The 15,340-nt window shown below is 52.8% G+C and overlaps 2 protein-coding genes across 3 annotated transcripts; one reads left to right on the forward strand and one right to left on the reverse strand.

Moving 5' to 3' along the window:
* Positions 1-1,225: 1,225 nt before the first annotated feature.
* Positions 1,226-9,590, reverse strand: LOC119096785 (transmembrane protein 184C). 2 transcript variants are annotated; one of them, XM_037219710.1, is made up of 8 exons: positions 9,504-9,586; positions 8,645-8,677; positions 7,215-7,712; positions 6,830-6,904; positions 6,233-6,439; positions 5,670-5,772; positions 4,595-4,769; positions 1,226-2,356 (listed from the first exon to the last, which is right to left on the reverse strand). In XM_037219710.1, the coding sequence occupies exons 3-8, from the start codon at positions 7,700-7,702 to the stop codon at positions 2,214-2,216; spliced, it is 1,191 nt and encodes a 396-aa protein (XP_037075605.1). In that variant the 5' UTR covers positions 7,703-7,712; positions 8,645-8,677; positions 9,504-9,586; the 3' UTR covers positions 1,226-2,213. The 2 variants fall into 2 exon arrangements, with proteins under 2 accessions (XP_037075605.1, XP_037075606.1); XM_037219711.1 differs by lacking the exon at positions 8,645-8,677 and having other exon boundaries at positions 9,504-9,590.
* Positions 9,591-11,113: 1,523 nt separating this feature from the next.
* Positions 11,114-14,487, forward strand: LOC119097237 (gastrula zinc finger protein XlCGF46.1-like). Its single transcript, XM_037220289.1, has 3 exons — positions 11,114-12,083; positions 12,271-12,391; positions 14,379-14,487. The coding sequence occupies exons 1-3, from the start codon at positions 11,114-11,116 to the stop codon at positions 14,485-14,487; spliced, it is 1,200 nt and encodes a 399-aa protein (XP_037076184.1).
* Positions 14,488-15,340: the final 853 nt, after the last annotated feature.

Here is a 15,340-nt window from a genome sequence, read left to right on the forward strand (position 1 = left end):
ATCCCTGTTTAAAAACAGCTTTTGATGAACCAGATTTATGTTGGTTTCACCCCTGTTAAACCCTTCCTGTAAGGAATCGTTGGATCGTTTCTGGTCGCAAAAATGCGTTCATTAAGTCATTAATCCAGCGGAATACCTGTAGCCAGGTTCGTGCGGAAAACAAGCTCCAACTGGCTAGGACTTCTGGAGCCCCATGCTTCATGCCGTAGGCGTATGCGAAGCGTTGCCGCCAACTCGTTAGTGACTTCAAACGCCTGATTAGTGAACGACTACCAATCAGTGCCCATATGGCGGAGGTCAAAGTTCAGTCGGGTAAGCACTGGTAACGACTTTTACCTGTTTTCTCATAATCAAACTTTAGTCACAATACTCTGATTTCTGTACGCTTTGAGTGACCCCGGTAGCCTGTTAACTGTTATGCAGCATTTAGGGGTGACTAACTCCGCGCATTCTGTGAAGAGGAGCGATATCAAGGGATCATACACGGGGTGACGGGGTCACATCGGCGATGCTCTGATGTCCAGGTGTTTACGGGGGGCGACGCATCCGTGAAAATGCGCTGTGATTCACTCCACACCAGAGTAATGGTAAAAAGACATGCTGAAGAAGCCCCTTACAGCCGAGGCGGAACTCACCTGATCGATCCAAGGAATACGGCGTTGTTTTTAGTCAATGTGGAATCTGGATGATGAGGTCCGCAAAATGAATCTGCTGGCATTTAGCCATTGCGCTGGTCCGGCTCTCAGTGTGCTGTATCCAGGAGAGCGGCATTTTGACCATCCATGGCGGATAGGACCGTGTAATAACCTATCCTGAGCTATCACCCTCTCAGGTTCGCCAACATGACCACCATTGCGAGAATATTGCAAACGGGCAACTAAAACGAACTACGCGTTTACGCCCTAGCCACAAACACGCACAAAGTTGGTTCGGTGTGTATTCAATGGCACATATTCATTTCAATCAAGGTTCACAAATCTAGCGCATCACGTAACAGGTTCAGGTCCTCTTTGTATTGAAGGCTTTGAGACTTGTCTCAACATTATCACATTCGCTACACAGCGCAGCAAGCGAGGCCTAATCACACCACGGAAGAGCCGCCATCGCAGCTTTTCTCCGATATTCTCACTTATATCAGGTCACCGTCCGCAGCACAGCCCGCCGAGGACAATAAAGCACCACGCACTTGGGTGTACAGTACTTTGTGATTCATCGCACCGCTATACCACGATAAAGCCACATTTTTGGCTTTTCGGTCCACTTCAACACATATGGAATGTCATGCCCTGTCTGCCCATCACAGGCCTAATAACGAGCGAAGAACATAACACGACTGCGCAATCGCAACTCGTGTTACATTCGGGTTAACTAGTCTCTCACTACACCGTAGGTCGCTAAGATAACACACTAGTGCTTGTCTAATCTGCAGCGCACCCCAGGTGCAGCCTTCTACATAACATTGGTGCTTATTCAAGGTCCACGTGGTTGTACAGTGAAAGTAAACGCGTAAATGTAAATTTTCTCCATAATACCAGCATACGGTTACATAGCGGAGCGCCCCCCCCCCCCCCCAAGTTGTGTCCCACCTCATTGACACAAGTTACACTCCACGTCCCAGAGTCGCTTGTTCACCATCGGTCAGACATCCTCGAGTGGATCGGAGAAGGCTCGCCGCCGGACATCCTCGGGCGGATCGGAGAAGGCTCGCCGCCAGACAGCCTCGGGCGGATCGGAGACAGCTCGCCGCCGGACATCCTCGGCAGATAAGAGAAAGATCACCACCAGGCATCCTCAGGCAGGTCGGAGACAGCTCGCCGCCGGACATCCTCGGCAGATCGGAGAAAGCTCACCACCAGGCATCCTCAGGCAGATCGGAGACAGCTCGCCGCCGGACATCCTCGGCGGATCGGAAAAGGCTCGCCGCCAGACATCCTCAGGCGGATCGGAGACAGCTCGCCGCCGGACATCCTCGGCGGATCGGAAAAGGCTCGCCGCCAGACATCCTCAGGAGGAACGGAGACAGCTCGCCGCCGGACATCCTCGGCGGATCGGGAAAGGCTCGCCGCCAGACATTCTCAGGCGGATCGGAGACAGGTCGCCGCCAGACATCCTACGGCGCATCGAAGAAGGCTCGCCGCCACGGACGGTCAGCCGCCGGAGCTGAGTGGCGGCTGCGCTAGGCTCGGTCCAGACCCCGGCGACCCTGTCGGACGTTAGCGGTCGAGCTCGGTGTAGGGCGCGCCGCCGGCGGCCTGGGCCTCCTCCTCGTCCGGGGCTGACTCGTCCAGGAGCGGGGCGCGCTCGCCCGAGGCGTGGCGCGCCGGCCGTCGGGACAGCCGGCGCGCCACCGAGCTGCCTGTAACGGCGGTGGAACGTCACAGCGGACGGGCGCACGGGCCGACCGACCGACCGGCACACGGACAGACACACAGGTCTGAAGGACAGCCCGCAGAGGATAACTGGCTGACGTACGGGCGGAGACAGAAAGTGACGAACAGACGCACAGATAAAGTTAACTACGTCCGGAACTTGATCAACGCTCGTTCGGTCGACATATGGTCCGTACAGCTATGTTTGAACATTGGAGTCACACGCAAAGTACGGTTCATCCAAGACGACGGGACCAGAGCGTGAATTTTCCCTTAACGCGCGCCCGGGTGGCCGGTTGGGTGCCCTTTGCTCGGGTGGGGGGTCAAGTTGAACCCACTGATATTTGAGAAACTAAAAGAGCTGGCGACACCACATTCACAGGGTACCTTGGCCTGTACGTGAACTCACTTAGGTCAGCGTTTGAGGCTCCTGGATCTTTACCTTCGGGTCAAATAAGGTCAAATAAGGTCAAACTCCAAGCTGCTCTCGAAAGTGCCCCAGAACCTAAATGCCTGTTCTAGGAAAAAATTCACATGCTTATTTAAGGTCAGTGACCTTTTTGACCTTTCAAAGGTCATGGTGACCTAAATCATACAAGACTCCTTTGAGTTTTGCATTTGGATAAGCAACAAAGATCACACTAGACAGCAAATTCCCAGAAACGAAATGATGACCCGAGTCATTTTAGGTCAGTGGCCTATTCTGACTTTAAACAAGTCTATGAAAGATATGTAATCGGACTCCTGTTATCACTAAATTCAAAATAAGCACCAGAAACCACCCCATACAGCAACCCTTTGAGCAACCAAACAGGTTGGTTTTGACCTTGGTCTGTCCTTTATACCTAACCTTAGATCAATGAAATTTGTTCCGTCTATACTTGTGCTGCCTGAGAAAGTATCTCAGAGATGTATGGCTTCGTCTAACACTCTGTTGTTGCGTCAAATTCAACAATCATACAGGACTCCTTTGAGTTTTGCATTTGGATAAGCAACAAAGATCACACTAGACAGCAAATTCCCAGAAACGAAATGATGACCCGAGTCATTTTAGGTCAGTGGCCTATTCTGACTTTAAACAAGTCTATGAAAGATATGTAATGGGACTCCTGTTATCACTAAATTCAAAATAAGCACCAGAAACCACCCCATACAGCAACCCTTTGAGCAACCAAACAGGTTGGTTTTGACCTTGGTCTGTCCTTTATACCTAACCTTAGATCAATGAAATTTGTTCCGTCTATACTTGTGCTGCCTGAGAAAGTATCTCAGAGATGTATGGCTTCGTCTAACACTCTGTTGTTGCGTCAAATTCAACAATTCCCTCGAAACTGACTTCGCTGAATCCATGGCCTGACCGACGCCGTAGGTCAGCGACGTTACCAAGTACATCTAAACATTTGATACTAAACGATCCGCCAATCAACTGTCCACAGCTATGCCAAAATTGGTGCCGCTACACCGCGTCGTTCGGAAACTATTCCAAAATAGCCTTCTGGGGGGGGGGGGGAGGGGGGAATTGGCCCCCACCCGAGCGCGTGTTAATGCGCATGCTTTTGGTGAGATACCACTATAGTATACAGCTATAAAACTGGAAATTCTTCCCTGTTTCAATAAGGGCTCATCGATGGGCACATTTACAGTAACTGTGCGTACTAGACCACAACCAGTCTCTAAAACCAGTGTTTATAAAAAAGACCATCTCTGACTTTTGTCATCCAGATTTGCTACTTTTTGGTTGAAAGTCCATTTTTGGTTGAAAAAGCCCAGTGTTGAAGCCACCCACTCATGCCTGGCAACATGACCCGAAAATAAAAAGACCATTGTGAAAAATGCAGAAATCAAATTGAAATTTTGGAATTATTTCTATCTGAATTTAATAATGCACACAGCTAAACTACGAGTGGCTACATTCGAGACATAGACGACCATACACAGCCATGCAGTGCTCCCGGTCAAGATGGCCGAGGCTGAAGCTCCCTCGCCTTTGTTCCAACGTGCAGAGAATCGTATAACTAGGTTCAGACAATCTTAGAACCTCACAAATAAGCACCATCCGGCATATGGCCGCGGTACATGACTGAGACGCGGCTTCGTGCGGCACGGGTGGACCTCTCACGGCATGTTCCAGCATCAGCGGCGCCGCCACAGACCGCATCCCCCCCCCCCCCCCTCCGCGGCCGGCCGGCACCACCGCGGGTGCGACCCCAGCCGCCCGCACTCACCGACGACGCTGAAGTGTTCCTTGACGTCCTGGCTGACGTCGCTGACGTCCCACATGTTGCGGAAGGCGGCGCAGCAGTCGCCCTGGTACACGTCCGGGTCGCGGTACGGCACGTGGCTGAAGGCGTACATATGCGCCATCGCCGCCAGCAGCATCTCAATGCAGATCAGGAAGTTCTGCGAGACGGTCGGTGCGGCGATTAGTGCCGTGCGCAACCGAGCTGTGCTGGCGCACGCCCTCTCGTGCCAGCAGTCGAGCAGCGCCTGGTAAGGCAGCTACACAACGCGTGGGGTATGAAGCACGCCTCGTTGAAGATGGACCACTCCGATCCTGACATTGCCAGGCATGAGATGAGGTCCCAAAGGACAATCTCGCTGCAGCCCGACCCGGCGTTAAATCGGACACTTTTTGGTAATGCGCCATGGCGTTGTTTTCGATTCGCGGAATACTGCAAGAGGGCATGCTGTATTCAATATTGGTCATCGAGCGAGAAACGTGCGCACGTTTGACGCCATCGCGCTTATTATGAATTGGACCAAAACAGCACACGGTCCGCTAGTTCGTGCAGACAAACTAACACGTTAAATCTACATATACGTTGACATTGGAAAGAAAAATGAAATCATCAAACTTAAGCCATCGTTGCAATGAGTGTTTCCATTACATCGTTTAGAAGTTCTCCGATCACAGAGCGATGCCATGGCGGACATCTCGGTTATTCACATTTACTGTTTCGCGGCCGCGGCCAGTTGCGTCACAGCAGCGCACCTCGCCCCACAGCACTTAAGTGTCGGAGCAAACCTCTCTGGCCATCCATGAGTATATGAAAAGCGCACGACCCAATCCGGGGAGCGGTATACCTGAACGCAGGCGACCTGATCCGGGGAGCAGCATACCTCAATGCAGGCGACCCGATCCGGGGAGCGGTATATCTGAATACAGGCGACCCGATCTGGGGGGCGGTATAACTGAATGCAGGCGACCTGATCCGAGGAGCGGTATACCTGAATACAGGCGACATGATCCGGGGAGCGGTATACCTCAATGCAGGCGACCTGATCCTGGGAGCGGTATACCTGAATGCTCTCAGAGATGACGTGTACGTCGCTAGCGTCCTGCACACCGAACCAGGTGGAGATGACGCCGGCGTACACCAGCACGCTGATGATGAACTCCTGGCTGGAAAACGGACGCGAGCATGGTGTTCAACACAGTAAGGCAAAACGAGCCCGAGCTACACAGCCACGCTCCAGTTACAGCTGCGGGGAACTAAGGTGATAATAGTGCTGGAACTCGGTCAAAACTGTCTTCACAGGTAGGCAATGTCTAGCAGAGGCTAGGCTCCGCGTAAAACGACCCATCATGGGTCCCATGGTTGCGTTAGCACATTTCGGGTGTTCCAGCTCGAAAATGTCAAACGTCTGTTCTTTTTGTAAGCCGATGCGCGTTTTCAAATGCTATGGTTGCAACAGACGTCCTGCTGCCGTACTTACAGGTAGGTAGGTGTGTGGTGGTAGTCCGTAGGATGCGTCAAATACATTTCATGCAATTTGGCATCACAGCTGAGGGGCAAAGAATGGGTTCAACCCAATAACGCGACAAAGCTAGGAAAGGTAACTCAGCCCACCGACCAACTCACAAGAACGAGAAGAAGACGACGCACTTGATGACTAAGAATTTGGCCAGCGGCCTGACCGGCTTGAGGAACTCGCGGGTGGCCCGGTAGAAGAGCACCAGCGAGTACATGGCCAGAAGCTGGCTGATGTTGTTCACCAGCGCCACGTACAGGAACAGCCTGTCCGGCTCGAAGGTGCCCTCGCCGTACGCGCCGAACAGGCTGGCCACGCTGGAAACACACGACAAGCGTGACTGGCGGCCGCGCTCACTGCTGGGTACGGATCACTGGTGGATGCATGGATCACGCTGGAGACCAACTTAACGTGTAAGAGATCATGTCAACCGCCTACTTCACGTGTTGTCCCAGCATGGAATCATGGTGCGGGGAGGGGCAGGTTTTGACAGCTGTGTAATCTATCCGAAAGTAAAACAGAAATTATGACGCTTCGAACCAAACCAGCCACTGTGGCTGCTCTATATTCTTTTCTTAAGCATGCAGCCAATCCCGGCCATTTTCCTTAAAAACCGAATGTATCGGGTCACTTCACACCCAGAGGCTTTCCTGTGAGATGTTAAATCGCAACAATGACGTGTCCAGACCAGTTCAAGCGCAGCTTACAATGCAATGCAGGAGGTGACCGGCCTGACCACCGTGTACTGTAAGATGAAGTGCTTGCACCGCTGGACCAGCTCCCTGAAACAGGGCAGGCACGGGTTGAAGCTCGGGTAACGATTGGCACACGCCTGCTCACACGGAGGACGCACATGAACGCGCAGTCAGACCAACCTGCAGCAAATGGCCCAGTTTCAATAGTCCTCGAACGCCTTGGAGCGTTCGTGCATTATAGAACACGTCGACAGAAAGGCCGGACAGCCGCGGCCACCTCTCGAAATGCGCACACAGCTGGCCGGAATGAGTCAGCATGTTTTCCTTCGACAAAGCACCAGCTGCCGGGTCTGGGCGCCGCGCGCGGCCGGCGCCGGGCGCGCCCCAGCTCACGTACCGTCCCATGCGCCACGGTCGCAGGCAGCAGAAGGGGCAGATGTGCGCCAGGTCCGGGCGCGTGGCCAGCACCGACTCCAGGTCCATGTGCTCGTTTAGCGTGATCAGCAGGTACATCATGAAGTTGTAGATGACGTAGGCCTCGTAGCACTCCCGGCCCAGGTCGAAGTAGATGGTGTAGTGTGGGAAGGTGAGGCCCATCCAGGCATTCAGCGTGTACACGGGCACCATCCACAGAATGCGGATGATGCGCTGCTGCAGCGGCGGCTTGGTGTAGTTGACCAGGTGCATGATGATCTCCCAGAGCGCGATGGGGAGCGTGAGAAAGGCGAACACGCTGCCGATCAGCCATGCCTCGAACTTGATGCGTGTGCCGGCGTGCTCCATGTAAACCACCAGTACCGGCAGGCAGATCACCAGGATGATGCCATACAGCAGCATCACTACTGGCTGGATCCACTGGCGCCATGATCGCAGCACCAACGGCATTGTTCTCAATCTGTTGGCAGCACAGAATGTGCAATTGTTGGAATACTATTGTTATGAAGATCACAGGCAATCAGTCCATTTCACCTACCACTAAAGGAATGGAGCTATCATTCTTTGTTCGTGCCACCTTATTCAATGACAGGCAACATATTATTATTTCAAATGCACTGTTTGTACTGCAACAAACAACAAATAATGGAAAATTACTGTTTTGTGCTCTTGCCATACACTGTCATGCTATGCACAAAAATAATGGCATAACGGAAGTACTGTCAGCTGGTTCTTTTTGACCATTTGGCCAGCATTTAACCCAAATGTTACAAAATTATTTCAGTGGTAAGTAAGACTGGCTACCAAAAAGAAAGATATCTACCAACTAAGCAAACTTACCAAATAAAGATTGAGCCAAAATGTACAACAACCTTCACTTCAATAGGATTTTTGATGGACATGGTTCCCTTAAAAGTATTTCACCTCAACTTATGACAAAGTTTTGCACATAACTGATGCCAGTGGCACAGGCAGGGGAGTGCACAAGGGGCATGTGCCCCTTCCCTTAGGATCCAAGGGCCCTTCAGGCCTCTCAGAACCTACAATTAGGGTCCCAATTTGAGCACCCAAACAGCCAACCAGAGGTCTCATTCAGGAGACCCTGGCCCACAGGGTTGGACACTCAAATACCAGCCAGAGGGCCCTGTGTACTGGTCAGGGGCCCACTGGTCAATAAGAGTCTATATTTCAGTCAGATGCTACCAGTAACACACATTTAGCCCTGTGGTACCATGGTCCTAAGAGCCCTTTTCCAAAAAAGGGACAGAGTCTGAGCCAGCAATTTACATTGCTCAGAGTCCCACAGCACCTAACAGTGGCCCTGTGTTGTCAAGAGCCCTGAGATAGCCAGAGGCAGTGTTCAAGGAGATCCAAGGAGCCCAGAAAACCCACCTGATCTGAAGATCAAGTGCCAGATTGGAGAGTCTGCAGGCATAAATGGCTGATCAGTCTTATTCAGTGGTCATGGCTTGTGAGCACAGGCCCTCAAATAAGTGCCACAGGGCCCTGTGAGATGATCAGGGACCCCTGAGGTTATATGGACCTATATGTCAGTCAGGTACCACCACACCACATAGTCAGCTCTGTGTCAGTATGGGCCTGAGGACACACTTTCCAATCAGCTATGAAGTTGGGCCAGTGATTTACACTGGTCAGGGCCTTGTATCTGGCAGGGGCCCACAGTGCCAACAGAGAGCCCTAAGCTCACAAGGGCCCCAAGCCAACCAAGGGAAGTGTTTCATGAGGCCTGAAGAGTTGGCCAGGTGGCCCACCAGAACTGACCATGAATGGCCCAGTTGGAGGGAGTTGGGGCCCAAAGTTGGCTGCAGGTCACATAAGAAGTTACAGCCTGTAGGATTGTAACCTGAAATACCACTCAGAGGTCCCCTTGCACTGTTTTAGGAACACCTAAATATACACATACATGTATAGCACACTTGAATTTACATCCAGTGGGTGGTGATATAGGCATAATTATGAAACATCATGGTTCACACTCTCTTGGATCAGACTGATTTTCTCCCACATTTCTATATGCTGAAAAACATCATGGGAAGAGCTAAACGGCGTGCCATTCACCTCATTATGTGCACATTCTCATAGTAGAAACTACATAGTAGAAATCGTGGTGCAAAGAAACCCCATAAACAGAAGGAAGAAAACCTATACAAGACACCACTGACCGACGAGGAACAGGGTGACGGCTGGCGCAAACATACTACCTACCAATAGGTCTTGAAAACAAGCTTACCAGAATAACAGGATAGGCACCCACATTTACTAAGATGCATCCAGGATTTGAAACACACGAAAGCCCAAATCGTTGCCTTCAAGCCACGGCGCGGCACTGCATCACACGCCCCGCGTGCTCAGCGCCCACGGCAGTTACGCAATGTTATTGTTACGGTTTGTTTTGATTTGCTTCTTCGTCGATAGTACGTAGCTTCTGTAGTACCATCAAGACGTTCTTTATATAAATGACATTTTCCTTGAAGAGCTTTTTGGGTGCATCATAACGGTGGATCACAAAGTTTTGAACAACATGTCATAAACTATTGCAGACTGATAGCAGAGGTTATCCGTGCATATTTGGAACCGGCAGTTTCTTGAGTGAATCAAGATAAAAGACTCCCAATCAAGAACGACGGAATATTTCAATTATGGCGGCTTGTCCGGCAGCGAAGGACAGGCTCGTACACGGCCTTTGTCGGCAGAGGGAGAGCGGAGAGTACTGTGATGCCCTGATAACCATAGCAGACAATATCAGAATAACTGTCCATTCTAATGTTTTGGCAATTGCGAGTATTTACTTCTCAGATATAACCAGAGAGCCTTCGTCGCTTTTGCCGCATATCCCCTCCGTGCGTGTGGGAGGATATGTTTCCTTGTCTGCGACCGTCCAAGCGGGCCGTTCAGATGCTGATGCATGTGAACAGGTGATTAAAATCATCAAGTATAGCATTTCATGTGATGGGTGCATGTATGCAATATTGTTTGTCATCTTGACCACATGCACCTGCCCTAAAATATCTCATTTGATAATGCCAATTTGGGTGTGATGGTGCACCCATGCAACATCTTAGATGCCACCATGACAGTAAAGTAATTGTGTTTTGATTCACCAGATTGTATGTCATGCTTTATCAGTTAAATAATTCTGGCATTGACTGCAGCCTGCTTCACACTATTCATCAAATGAATCCTTGTCTGATATATCCTAGGCCCATTATACCAGGTTAACCTGCTTGCTATTTTTTTCAGCCAGCTCGAGAAGCCAGCCCTGTGGAAACTGCTACTGGGCGTGAGAAGATGGGATGTCCAGTTGATCTGAACCACTTCAAATCTGAGGGTGTCCAGCCAGATGCGGATCATGTCATGATGGGCTCCGCAGAGGTGTCAGAGCTGGTTACAATACCTGAAGGCAATATCTACTGTGCCAGCATGCCAACGGTGGTGTTTAGCACTGGGTGTAATGATCATGAAATGCCCATCATTCATTCTCTTCTTGAAATTCCCCAGAACTTTAGTGCAGCATCATTTGATCAAAGCTCAATAGATGGTGACCTGATCACAATTGATGCTAATGCTATCTGCATCAGTAATGAAGTTAAACAGGCTAGCTGTGCAGCAACACCTTCACCAGGCATTTCCAGTCCAGCCCCCTCAATTTTGAGAAGGAATCACAAGAAGTCCAGCTACAAGTACCTGTTCAAGTTCCAGCCAGTTGATACTCAGAGTTTAGAGCTGACACAGCTTGCAGAATGTGTGAAGCTGCTGGTGGACTTTGCCTATTGCAGCTCTGAGCTGCAGGTAACAGAGGAGACCTACCCAGTGCTGCACGAGCTTGCCAAACTGCTGGAGATGGAGGAGGCGGTGTCGGCCTGTGAGAAACACGCGGTGGATCGGCTGGTGGGTGAGCCAGAGCCTCCGGCGCCGCCGCCGGCCTCGGAGCCGGAGCCCGGTGGCGGCTCCCCAGCGGGCTCCACCGCGGAGCCTCCTGACGACCCTGCCGACGCCAGTCACGGCCAGCTGCTCGTTTGCCGCAACTGTTCCTTCTTCTGTCACGGCGCGTCGCGCATGCGCGAGCACCGGCGCATGCACCACGTACGCAGCTACATGTGCGCGCACTGCGGCGTGACGCGCCAGAAAACGAGCCAGCTGCTGCGCCACCTGATGCAGGCCGACCACGGCGAGACGGTGTGCTCGCTCTGCTTCCACGAATGCGGGCCTGGTGAGCGCATGGCCGACCACTACGTGCGCCACAACGACCCGCGGCCCTTCTTCTGCTCCGTCTGCTTCGCCCGCTTCCCCAGCCGCACTGGACTGAACCTGCACATGCCGACCCACTCCAGCGTCAAACCGTTCGTGTGCCGCACCTGCGGCCAGGCGTTCAAGTGGCGCCACGCGCTGCAGAGCCACGCGCGCACGCACGGCGCAGAGAAGAAGCTGCTCTGCGACGTGTGCGGCTTCTGCACGCGCCACACGGGCCAGTTCAAGGCGCATAAGGCGCGCCACGCGGGTATGACGCACCAGTGTCCGCACGACGGTTGTCCGTTCCGGGCGACCACGCCGTGGCTGCTCAAGGACCACCTGGTGACCCACGCCTCCGATAAACAGTATCAGTGCGAGGTGTGCGGCAAGAAGTTCGGCCACGTGCGCAATATGCGCCGCCACGCGCTGCTGCACGGCCGGCAGGTGGCGCTCACGTGCGAGCGCTGCCCCTATCAGACGACGCGCTCGGACAAGCTGGCGCAACACGTGCGTGCCAAGCACGCGACGGTGGCGCCTCCCGACAGCGAGCCGCCGCCAGTCGGCGACGAAGCGGCGCCAAGCGACCCTAGCGAGCCGGCGTCGTCGGCAGCGGCTGCCCCAGAGGTCCCAGCAGCTCGGCGGCGGCGCTCCGCCGCGCCAGGGGGCGCCGCCGGCGGCCAAGCGGCGCCGGAGAGCGGCGGCGCCTGTCGGTGAGGCGGCTCGGCCGCCGGCGCCGGCCGAGCCGCGCGCCGTCCCACCTGCGGCAGGCCGCCGGTTCGTGCCGATCCTCCCCAAGGGCGTGGAGGCGGCGGCGCGGCCCGTGGTGCGCATGCGCCGGCGCACTCGCGTCCGTCGCCTGCTGCCCAAGCCGGACGAGGAGCGGCCGCAGTCAGAGGGACCCGCGCCCACCGATGTCGGCGGCACCGCGCGCGGATCTCAGCGATGATGTGTACCGCTTTTGATACGTATGTTCTCGTGGAGCGGTTTTCTCGTGACCGTCGTCAGTTGGTACTAGTCGTCCTCAGTTTCTCGCCCAATTGCGTTAGGAAGCAGCGTTTGAACCTTGGTCTGCAAACTGTGTTTGGTCAGCCGCGCGTTCGTTGGTTGAATGTAAATGGCCAAACTTAAAATTGGCTAGGTAATTACGGAAGTTGTTATAATGCCGACATAATGGTCGTTTTTGACATGCAATGTTAAAGCCGTGTTGTCTTGGCGTACGCATTTGCGTTCATATGGGAATTGACGTTTCGGTCTAAATTATATTTTTTATGTCAAAATGATTCTTTTTGTCGCGGAAATGCTTTCGCTCCCACATTGCTGTGATACTGTGCTCGCCAATGCAATAGACCTTATTTTTGTTTTTCGTGCTGGTCTGACGCGCACACGCGGGCGGGATTTCCGACAGCTCACTACCCACAGGGATCCCCCAGGAAACGGTGCAATTCGTACTGGTGGTGGGAGCGTGGAAAACAAATCCATACTGCGGCCATGGCTTCTGCAAGCGCAAACACAACGAATGGGCCAGCCACTAACCTCTAGTCTGTTCGTGTTGCATAATTCTAGAGCGATCGATCGGGTAGGTGTTACAGAATGTTTGTTAGCAACTGCCTGCGCACTTCCTCAATAACCGAGCATCGGAGTGGATGAGGGATTCCATGCATGAGGCCACTTAAACCACATGTGGGTGCAATTTTACCGCCTTAGTTGTATGATGAGGTGCTGCACCGTGCGAACAGCAGCTGGATACACATAAGCATTGTTTGTATGAGATGTGTGGTGGGTAGTAATATGCAGCTCCAGAAGACTATTCGCATGACTGAGGGGTTTGCTCAGTTCCTGCCAAAGTATCGCCGAGTTGTGACGTCACAATCGGGGGTGTAGTTTCCTACCCAGTTGCGGGGCAGCCTCAACTTGGGCTCCAACTCTTCCCCCCCCCCCCTCTCCCAACTTTGCGGAGAAAGTGTGCCAAATCAGGGGAAAAGCCTGCTTTTGGTCATTGTGCACTGTTTTGCCCCCCCCCCCCGCCTTCGACACCCACCTCATTCTATAAAACTGCGCCCCTGGTCGCAGTAGTGCACTTGGTTCATAAACCCATGAACGACCGCAACCCCATCTATCATTTTTAGCATTTTGCCATCGGTTTCTGGGATAAACCAGCCGGGATGTTGGGAGCTTTTGACGCAAGCCTCTTGATTGCGTTTTTTGTTTCGTTTTTTGTGTTTTGTCTTTTGAACGCAATCTAACATCGCCCGATAGACCTGGTGGACGGAGTGTACTGCCCCGTGCCGCGCAATGTTAGATTTCGAATGGCGTGGCGGTGTCACAGACCATACTCCTTCAGGGGAGCCGTCAAAACGCCCACGATCACAGCATCCAGTGTTCACATCATTACCAGATCGCAACATCCAGCACTCATAACATCCTACATGCGTCCAATTCCGTGCCCATTGAGGGCGTTCTTATAATCCAAGCGCGCAGCATCCTTAGTCGTAATATCCAGTGTTCATAGCATCCAGCGATCACGGGACCCGGAATTAGTCGTAATTCCTACTGCTAAATGACATTACAGTAGCATATTCCTTCGACTCCTGCCGCTAGATGACACAGTGCCACATTCCTCTCTGTGTCAACAGATGGCACAGTCAACCTGACATTCCACTGAAGATCACGTGACAGGTACAATAAAACGTAGTGCGCGGAGTGCCTGGCGGCCGTGTCCGGGCTGGGCGCGGCCACGCCCCGGGCTCGCCGATGGGCCGTGAGCAGGCGCGCCGGGCGGTGCTGCGGCCGGAGACACGGCGGCCTGCGTGGGCTGGGCCGGGACCGCTGCGCTCACGAGACAGGCAGGCCATCGCACCACCGCCGATGCCGCCAGCCCTGCCTTCGCGCAGAAGCATGCTGGCGTGACGGATGAGGCTAGCGGCGCCGTCGAGAGCTGCATGTCGAAGGGCAAGGAGCTCATCTTCAAGCGCCTCGGTATGTGAGGTAGGCTTGGTAAAAAAGGTAAAAAGTTAGGTCATGTGGCACTGGAGCCGAAACAAAGCCGAAGCAACACTCCTCAAAAAGTGAGGGTGCCCATTGTCGTATTGTAGTTTATTGTTTCCAGTTATTACCTTAATGTCAGTGCTGCACATTCCCAGAAAGTGAGGCTGCCATGCCATCCACGGAACCACCGTCCCTCTGTCTGTGAAACGAAGATGCATTTAGTCTGTATTTGCCCCAGATATATTGATTTACCTGCTTCGTCATACCATCCACTGTGCCCCATTTTTCAGATAAACACACGTTTCATTGCATATGCATAGTGCCGCGTCCCAACCTTGCATCAGACTCGGCGGTTAGGTACTGCGTTGGCCTTAACGTACGCTCTCGCTAATTGCCTAATAACCCGTGGAAGTCCCCGTTACCAATCTGCCGATTTTGCCCTAGCATATTTCAATTCCCCTCTAAGCAATTTTCAAAGGGTTTCCATTAATGGCTTCATCGATCGAACCCTTATAGACAGGGTTGAAAATGACGAATAATGCCGGCGGACGAGCGTAAAATGTCCGTTTTTGCCCCAGCCCAGCCCTGTGGTGGGCTGGACTGCGCGACGCACCACCTAGCACCGCGCTGATCACGTTACGCATGCAACCGACAACTATGTAGCCACGGGGATCTGGTTGCAAAGGCGCAGGGACTTTGTTCGAGTTGTGGGAACTTCAAAATGCGAAAATGGACTGTCTAAGATTAGAAAGTGGGCAGCTACACTCTAGAGTGGGCCCTCTAGAAGTCAGAATGGAGTTTTCCAGAATATCTCTTAAAACTTGTTCTTGTGTCTTTCGCAGCTCACGGTTT

Source organism: Pollicipes pollicipes, unplaced genomic scaffold (assembly GCF_011947565.3).
Source record: "Pollicipes pollicipes isolate AB1234 unplaced genomic scaffold, Ppol_2.1 Scaffold_4295;HRSCAF=5057_pilon_pilon_pilon, whole genome shotgun sequence".
NCBI lineage: Eukaryota > Metazoa > Arthropoda > Thecostraca > Pollicipedomorpha > Pollicipedidae > Pollicipes > Pollicipes pollicipes.

Bases quoted from the DNA above. Each gene is read 5' to 3' on its own strand.
- LOC119097237 (XM_037220289.1), top strand. From the start codon at position 11,114: ATGGAGGAGGCGGTGTCGGCCTGTGAGAAACACGCGGTGGATCGGCTG. The intron at 12,084-12,270 runs GCGACCCTAGCG...CACCTGCGGCAG, and splicing joins CGGCGACGAAGCGGCGCCAA to GCCGCCGGTTCGTGCCGATC. The intron at 12,392-14,378 runs GTCAGAGGGACC...CGATGCCGCCAG, and splicing joins CCGGACGAGGAGCGGCCGCA to CCCTGCCTTCGCGCAGAAGC.
- LOC119096785 (XM_037219711.1), bottom strand. From the start codon at position 7,702: ATGCCGTTGGTGCTGCGATCATGGCGCCAGTGGATCCAGCCAGTAGTG. The intron at 5,773-6,232 runs GTGAGTTGGTCG...TCCGTTTTCCAG, and splicing joins GTCGTCTTCTTCTCGTTCTT to CCAGGAGTTCATCATCAGCG. The intron at 4,770-5,669 runs GTATACCGCTCC...ACCGTCTCGCAG, and splicing joins TCATCTCTGAGAGCATTCAG to AACTTCCTGATCTGCATTGA.